This window comes from Danio aesculapii, unplaced genomic scaffold (genome assembly GCF_903798145.1).
Source record: "Danio aesculapii unplaced genomic scaffold, fDanAes4.1, whole genome shotgun sequence".
Lineage (NCBI taxonomy): Eukaryota > Metazoa > Chordata > Actinopteri > Cypriniformes > Danionidae > Danio > Danio aesculapii.
Genome location: NW_026613822.1, coordinates 20,507 through 29,623, shown reverse-complemented (window position 1 = coordinate 29,623; position 9,117 = coordinate 20,507). Strand labels below are relative to the sequence as shown.

At 38.2% G+C, this 9,117-nt stretch overlaps 1 protein-coding gene and 1 long non-coding RNA gene across 2 annotated transcripts; one reads left to right on the top strand and one right to left on the bottom strand.

Annotated features, from left to right (window-relative positions):
- The first annotated feature begins 596 nt into the window (after positions 1-596).
- On the top strand, positions 597-5,753 carry LOC130220428 (alkaline phosphatase, tissue-nonspecific isozyme-like). The gene is made up of 2 exons (XM_056452718.1): positions 597-708; positions 4,511-5,753. The coding sequence occupies exons 1-2, from the start codon at positions 639-641 to the stop codon at positions 4,789-4,791; spliced, it is 351 nt and encodes a 116-aa protein (XP_056308693.1). The 5' UTR covers positions 597-638; the 3' UTR covers positions 4,792-5,753.
- A 1,640-nt stretch (positions 5,754-7,393) lies between these two features.
- LOC130220429 (uncharacterized) lies at positions 7,394-8,595 on the bottom strand. Its single transcript, XR_008836199.1, has 3 exons — positions 8,468-8,595; positions 7,988-8,130; positions 7,394-7,440 (listed from the first exon to the last, which is right to left on the bottom strand). It is a non-coding gene; the product is annotated as an uncharacterized LOC130220429 (long non-coding RNA).
- Between the last annotated feature and the right edge of the window lie 522 nt (positions 8,596-9,117).

Below are 9,117 nucleotides of genomic sequence, written 5' to 3'. Positions count from 1 at the left end.
ATCAGAGAGTAAAAACTATTTTATCCCCATTTTGGACAGTTAAAAATAGGGTTTGGGTCGAGACATTTCATATGCTGCAAAACAGTCTGTAACAAAATATAAAACATTCAAAGTATTTTAAAAAGCCACTTTTAAGTTTTAAAACACAATTTTAATGTCAATATTATTAGCCCCTTTAAGCTTTATTTGTTTTCAATAGTCTACAGAACAAACCATCATTATACAATGACTTGCCTAATTACCCTAACCTGCCTAGTTAACCTAATTACCCTAGTTAAGCCTTTAAATGTCACGTTAAGCTGTATAGAAGTGTCTTGAAGAATATCTAGTCAAATATTATTTACTGTCATCATGACAAAGATAAAATAAATCAGTTATTAGAGATGAGTTATTAAAACTATTATAATTAGAAATGTGTTGAAGAAATCTGCTCTCCGTTAAACAGAAATTGGAGAAAAATAAACAGGGGGGTGAATAATTCTGACTTCAACTGTATATATTTATATATGCACATAATGAACCATTTGTTTTCCTTTAACCATTATGTGTTATTTTAATCCTCACTTTTCAATCATCTCTGTTGTTTGATAGGTAAATCTCCAATCTTCGCCTCTGACTTTTTACCATACACAACTCTGATGTACGGGAACGGTCCAGGACACAAAATCACCAACAACAAGCGTCCAGACATACGCAAAGTTGACACTGGTAGGAAACTCAAGTTGTTTGCTGATTATAAAACACAAATGTCGTGAGTATTTTCCAGGGGTGTTGCTAGACATAAAGCTTTCCTCCGTTACTCTTATTACATTTCTTTCTTTCCACATTGTTTTAGTAAGCCCTTGGTATTTCTAACTGATGTTTTTCTAATGATCTGATCATATTCAGTGAAACACATTCGCAATCTAAGCATTAGAATGATTTCTACACAAATTAATTAGTTCATTAACAGATGTTAAGATTCACAAATAACTATTTAGCATATAAACATTAAGACAATCACATGCATAATGTTTTATAAGATCTGATGCCTGAATCCTGACCCTAAGTTTATGAAGTCTTACTTCTCAGACTCATTATCTAAATAAAAAAAAAGTCCATCTACATGAGTCAGTAATGTTTAGTCCAAATAAGATCAGCATCATATTATTAAGGACCTTTAGTTTCATTCAGTGCTTAAAGGGCACCTATTATGCAAAAATGATCTTTATAAGGGGTTTAAACACAGTTGTGTGCCAGCGGTGTGTGAATATCTCCAGCCTCTAATGCTAAACATAAATTAATTGTATTTTACAATAACAGTAACAGCAGTTATTTCTTACACCACAAGATTAAGGAAACGTCAATAGGCCTATAATAGAGAAAATCTGCTCTAAAAGTAAAGCTAAATAAATAGCTAAATACTATAAAAGTGTAAAGCTTTCACAACAAAGGTGGAAAGTTATTGCGTATCATGTTTAACAAACCTTTTACTACGAATTTTATGTAATTTTATGTTATTTTTTAAAGCAAGGTACAAAGAACAGACAATGGTGAACAATGGGGTTAGCAAAATATTCTTATTTTTGCTCTGAATTAATATTACTTTGCTTACCCAATTGGCAGATTATTTTCAAGCCAGGCTCATTCTGAAAACGTGGTCCCGTGGACGTTTCTGTAGACCGGGAGATGTGTATATTTGCAGATTATGTTTTCGAGAATCTGCTGTGCGCGCTTTTTTGCATCACGAACGTCTCTCGCCGAGTGCCGTTCGCATCCCACGCTGTTCTCGTGTAAACCCACCAGAGGGCGCTGTCGAACGACTGTCTGTCTGTCTGACCGACTGACTGAATGATTGACTGGGCGACTGGCCAATCGGCTGACCCACCCTCCTCCTTCCCTAAACCCAACCAGTTTTACCAATTGACCTGCCCGCTCACTTACTTCCCTAAACCCAAGCAACAATTTACAAAAGCCGTCCAGAAAAAGAAAAGCCCTCGTCTGATTTTTACCAAGTTTCCAGATTTTACCACATTCTCACCCTGTTATGAACTTGTTCACTTCATTTTTTGGATTCTGTTTTTATCTTACCTGATTTCTGGAACCGCTCTTCCTCGGACTCGAACCCGGATGTCGTGGTCAGCTCCTCTCTGCGTCTCAAGTCCGCCAACGTACACGACGAGCTAATCGAACAAACTGGTTGCAGCGGGAAAGCCTTCCACACGGAGGTAAGCAGTCAGCCGATAAGCGCGTAAAGGAGCGGTGTCATACCACCCCGCAGCGTTCGCTTAAATAATTAAATGCAGTAATAGGGTATATGTCGAACGTCACGTGACCAAACCGGATCCCTGGGTAGAACACTTCCGCTCATCGCCAGTTCATTTGCGCCATCGGTTTGTTATTGACAGTAGTGTTTTATACGTTATATAATAGAGTATATGCGCAACTTTAGCGTTCCAGTCAACCTAGATAAAACACTTTTTCACTCTCCGCTAATATGGCGTTGTTTTATACAAGAAGCCTCCAGGAACTACTAAAGTTAAGCATCAGAGATGTCCACCGGATATGCTCATTATCATCTAAATGTCCGGCCACCAAATTGGACAAAGGATTTAAATTGTATGTTTCATCATACATAATGGATTATGAAGGTATGTAAGCCAGCGGAATTGAAATGCTGTACAATGTCTCTACGTTAACTAGCTAACGCTATAACGTTACTTAGTCTGCCGTATGGATCTACATATTCACATTAACACATTGTGAATTTTTGCACCAGTATCAAATAAAGACAGGTTGACTGGTCAGCATTAGGGCAACCTGTCACAGGTCTATGAAGAAGTCCGAGACACCATTGAAGTTCATTGGTTCGAGTCCCAGCTGGGTCAGCTGGCATTTGGCATAACCAGTCAGCTGTCATAACCAGAATAGATGAATAAACTTACTCTAAACAGCTACTCTCACTGACAGTATTTACACGACGTATTGACGTGAAGCTAATCCACGAATCACAGCACATTATGTTAGCTGACCAATCAGAGCCTCTTGAGGGCGGGTCTTTTGAAGGAACTAGGAAATATGACAGTGGTTTTCGTGTTAGCCGAGTAGCTGTATATAATCAAAGTAAGGTATATAAAAAAAAATAACATGATGTTTTACAAGTGAAGCACGAGAACACACTGCTTTGCATCTTATTAACACAGGTCTGTCACAGGTCTATGAAGAAGTCCGAGACGCCACACAGCCTGAGAGTAACGTTATGGATGGTGTTTGTTCAAGTTCAGAAACTGTTTTTTTTTGTATATTTGTTTGTTTTTAAGCCGTTCTGGCTTAAAATAAGAATCTGTGATCATGACTAAGTCTTTTAGTTGTCCTGAGAGTCCCTTGTTCTATCCAGGTTGACTGGAACGCTAAAGTTGCACATATACCCTATTATATAACGTATAAAACACTACTTACTACTCACTACTGTCAACAACAAACCGATGGCGCATATGAACTAGCGATGAGCAGAAGTGTTCCACCCAGGGATCCGGTTTGGTCACGTGACGTTCGTCATATACCCTATACCAGGGGTCACCAATCTCGGTCCTGGAGGGCTGGTGTCCCTCCAGGGTTTAGCTCCAACTTGCCTCAAAACACCTGCCTGGGTGTTTCAAGTATACCTAGTAAGACCTTGATTAGCTTGTTCAGGTGTGTTTGATTAGAGTTGGAGCTAAAATCTGCAGAACACCGGCCCTCCAGGAACAAGTTTGGTGACCCCTGCCCTATACGTACCTATGGCTACATAATTCGCAGTCTCCAGAAACGTCCACGGGACTACGTTTTCAGAATGAGCCTGGGTTGATTATTTTGCTTATTAACCCCCTAGGGCTCCTAGGGTATTTTAGCTCGTAAGTGGCTATTTAAAATACTTTATATGTTTTATAATTCGTTACAGACATACAGTGTCATTCTGCAACTGTTTTGCAGCAAATGAAATGTCCCAGACACTATTTTTTACTGTACAAAATGGGGGAAAAATAGTTTTACTCTCTGAAAGTCAAAGCAAGTAAAAAAAAAAATTCTATGTTAAATATGCATTAAAAAAACTCAGGGAACAGTGTTATATGTAAATTCAGACCACGAGTCCACACATATGGACATCATTTTTCTCTAAAAGTGCATCATATCAAAAGATGATACTTAGGTTTTTATTCTAATTAGGTTCTAATAAGCCCATATAGCAAAGAGAAATGAAAAATGCATGTAAAAAAGCACCTTTGGCCTTAAGAGGTTACAGCAAAACTCACTTAGTTTAGATTTATTATTTATATATGTTTTGCTCATCTACAGAAATACTTTTTGATTTATTGAAACTAGAAACAAGACAACAATTCAAGCAAGAAAACACTTTGCAGTGCTGGCATTACCACTAATAATTAATACCCTTATTTACCCTTTATGTTAATTAAATTGTAGCTCAATGTTTTTACGGGGGCACAGCAGATTTATACCCCTGGTATTTACTGTTGTTCTGTATGTTTGTCAGCCGATAAGGATTATATCCAGCAGTCGGCCGTCCCGCTAGACTCGGAGACCCACGGGGGTGAGGATGTGGCGGTGTTCGCCCGCGGGCCCATGGCGCATCTCTTCCAAGGCGTTTATGAGCAGAACTACATCCCACACGCCATGGCCTATGCCGCATGCATTGGGGAAAATCAGCAACACTGCGCTATTACTGCAAAACCAGACAATCCAGACACATCCACTGACTCAGGGAAACTCTGCCCAAAACATGCCTGTCTACACCTGGACCATACTGATGATTAGCGCACTGATGAGGATTTTACTGCACTGAGAGACATAACGCTCATTTTACAGCTCCTCTACAGTTAAATTGTTGAGTTTGACCTTTTTTTATGTATTCAGAGGATGGCTGGAGCACGTTTAGCCTAGCTTAGCTTAGCATAAATCATTGAATCAGATTAAACCATTAGCATCTCGTTCAAAAATTAAAATTGATTTGATAATATTCATATCAGGTGGCATGGTGGCTCAGTGGTTAGCACTGTGGCCTCACAGCAAGAAGGTCGCTGGTTCGGGTCCCAGCTGGGTCAGTTGGCATTTGGCATAAGCAGAATAGACGAATAAACAGCTACTCTCACTGACAGTATTTACACGACGTATTGACTTGAAGCTAATCCACGAATCACAGCACATTATGTTAGCTGACCAATCAGAGCCTCTTGAGGGCGGGTCTTTTGGAGGAACTAGGAAATATGACAGTGGTTTTCGTGTTAGCTGAGTAGCTGTATATAATCAAAGTAAGGTAAATGGAAAAAATAACATGATGTTTTACAAGTGAAGCACGAGAACACACTGCTTTGCATCTTATTAACACAACCAAGCCTTGAAAATACACTGAGGACCACCCCTTTAAATACTGTTAGCAGTGTATTGATATGATCTCGCTCAGGTGCACAGATAAATGATGCTGAAATTAAATATAGATATAGTTTCCAGCTGTGTTCTGAAGGGCTGACAGCTGTTTGTTCTTCCAGTTTGATCTCCGCATGTCTGATGGGCTCAGCTAATTAAAGACAGCTCTGTGGGTGGAGCACATTTGATGTCATTATTACACACACACACACGGTCATAAATAATAAATCACACCCAAAGACTGGTTATTTTTAGCGTAAGTCATTAATGCAGCAGGTTGAACATCTGCTGCACGTCTAATCCAGCATCAGAAGAGTGTGTTTCAATTAAAATTGTGTCGATTATTGTTTAAATTGACTACCCTGCCCCTACTTTCTGCCCCATTGACTTCCATTATAAGGACATTTATTGATTGCAAAGGCATGACAGCACATAATCATGCATTCTTGATTGTTGCTGACTTTCCCCGTTGGAAAAATGGGCTCATTTTTACTGTTGATCATCAGTTCCAGTTCAAAAAAAGCATATTGTTTGGCTTTTATATAGAGTTATATTGGTAACACTATAGTTTAGGTCACAATTCACGATATAAGCAAACCATTAACTAACATTACTAGCTTAATAAACCACTAATTAGCTGTTTATTAATAGTTAGTAAGGTGGAAGGTTTTGAGGATTAGGGATGCAGAATAAGATCATACTCCTAATGAACGGTTAGTATCTTAATAATGGGCAGGTATAAGCCAGTAGTTAATAGCATGAATTGTGGCCTAAACTAAAGTAGTAAAGTATGTATTGTAATGTAATGTGTGTATTTATATAGCGCATTTTATCGTGTATTGGCTGATTGTGCTTTACTATCAATGGGGGGGGAGCGGGGTTGGGGGGCGGTCTCTCCACACCCCACCACCAGCGTCCACTTGGATGATGCGGCAGCAGCCACAGGAGAACAGCGCCAGTACACCAGCTATAGGGGGAGTGGAGAGACAGTGATAGAGCCAATTCGGTGGATGGGGATGATTGGGCGGCCATGATGGTTAAGGGCCGAAAGAGAGAATTCGGCCAGGACACCGGGGTTACACCCGTACTCTTTCCCTGCTAAAAAAATCTAGCTTCAACCAGCCTAGGCTGGTTTTAGCTGGTTGACCAGCCTGGTTTTAGAGGGGTTTTGGCCGTTTTCAGGCTGGTTTCCATCCATTTCCATCCTGGTCTTAGCTGGTCAGGCTGGAAAATTACCAGCTAAATCCAGCTAAAACCAGCTTGACCAGCCTGGTTTAAGCTGGACAGAGCTGGTTTTGGCTGGGAGCCAAGCCTGACCAGCTAAAACCAGGCTGGAAATAGCTGGAAACCAGCCTGGAAATGGGCAAAACCCCTCTAAAACCAGGCTGGTCGACCAGGTAACCAGCCTAGGCTGATTTAAGCTGGATTTTTCAGCAGGGTTATCAGAAGTGCCATGAGAGTCACAGGAGAGTCAGGATCTCGGTTTAACGTCTCATCCAAAAGACTGCGCTCACTTACCGTATAGCGTCCCCTTCACTATACTGGGGCGTTGGGACTCACACAATAACTTCTATTGTTTTCAATAGTAAGAAAATGGGTGTCAATTACTGCATAATAGTAATTATTACAACAAAACTCCTCTCAAAACTAAAAATTAAATGGAAAAAGTATTATTAATTAAAAATAAATTTGATTGAGTTTACTGGAAAAGCCCTTACAAAAAAACCCCGCAGGAATCCTGCAGGAATATTATGCAGATTTCCTACAGGATTTTCAGCTCATTTTCCTGTAGGAATACCTGCAGGAAATTTATGCAGGGATTATTCCTGCAGGAATTACAATCCTACAGGTTTATTAAAATATACAGTTCCAGCAGGATTATCGTGCAGGACAGATATGAAATTTCACAATGAAACAATGTATTTTCACAATTTTTTATTAAAATTGTAAAAAAAAAAAAAAAAAGAGAGAGAAAAAAAGAAAAAAGTAGAAAACCAAAGCAGAATCCAATTCACAGCAGGCTGCATTTACTCCATTTCCCTAAAAAAAAGTAAAGAAAGTAAGTGGTATAGTTGGTGTAGGGGAGAATGCAGTCTGTACAGTATAAAAAGCATTAAAGCTATGAACCCATAAACAACCAATGCACTCTTTTCACAAAACTGTTATGATGTGTTTAACGGTCATCAACATCCTAAATACCTTAAAGTTTTTAATATTTAGATTTTTTAAATGTATGTACATTTATATGTATTTATGTATAATATAATCTTTGCGTCAAATTACAAAAAACAAATGATCGCTTATGCGAGGAGTATTTAATGTGTCTATGGGGACAGGATCGTAGATCTGACATCATTCCCTCTTCAGGCTGCCATTATCAGTCTGACTATTTTATTTTCCTTTTTCTGTAAGTCTTGATAACACCATCCTGGGGTTTTCCTTTTATTATTTCAGCAAATAGAATTGTGAAAAAAAATATTTGTTGTACTCTCCAATTCACAAATGTGATAAGTGTGTGTGTGTGTGTGTGCGTGTGTGTGTGCGTGTGTGTGTGCGTGCGTGTGTGTGTGTGTGTACAAATTATTACCTTACTCGTAACTTGTGCTCATCATTTAATTTTTCCAAGTGCTGCCCTGATAACTTTTATTGGTACATCTGGAAATTTCTTCTGTGCTGTGTCTGTAAATTCCCCTCTCCTGAACATCCTCCTCCTGAGAGTTTCTTTGTTGTCTAAAGAGAATACTTAAATACTTAAAAAATACTTAAAAAGTTGAAAATACATATCTTCAATCATGATTATGGGCCGGTATAAGTTTCTTGTGGTGTGATAACTTTGGATAAAAATATCACGATATTGTGATTACTGCTCTAAAATAAATTATTTTTAAATATCAGAGTAAAAAAAACAACTTTAACACAATATATTTTATTTTAGGAAAGATTTAAAATATTTTGTAACAGTAAACATGTCAGGCTAAATAATTACAATAAATTATTGACTTCTGCTGTCTTCATTAGTTTCAAAAACACAGATTTCTTAACAACACATAAAAACCTTTACAAATACCTCAGAAAAGGTCTAAAACTGTGGCTGGTGAACTTTAATCCTCATCGGCAACATCCACAACATCTCCAGGTTTAAAGTTATTTTTCAGTAGGTTCTTTTTAGGAACAATGTCAGGTCGTTCCCTTCATTCCACTAGGACCCACTTTCTAAGATAGATAGATAGATATATATATATATATATATATAGACAGACAGACAGACAAACCCACACACACACAAACATATATACACACAAATATATATCATTCATTTATCTGGTGGCTTCAACTGACTGTATCCATGACAACAGTTTTACCTTATGTCAACCTGCCAACAGGTAGTTTGCTGTCCGACCGGCGATCAAAATGATTTCTGAGGTAACAAAAAACGACATTAGCATCAATTATAAGCAGTAAATTATAAAAATATAATTAATATAGCCATTTTTTAAATTAAGTTTTGATATAGGCGCCGGCGGTAGTAGGCCTGGGTATATTACGTTAGCGAAATACTAGTATTGTTAACGTGATCTCGGCTTTAAAAGGGAAAAAAAGCATTTGTTTTGGTGTTACAAAGCAATTTACTGATTTAACGTTAAAATAGATCAGTAATTATAGCATTTTAACGATAAAATAACTTAAGAAAAGTACTTTACCTTCAGAAGACGGTTG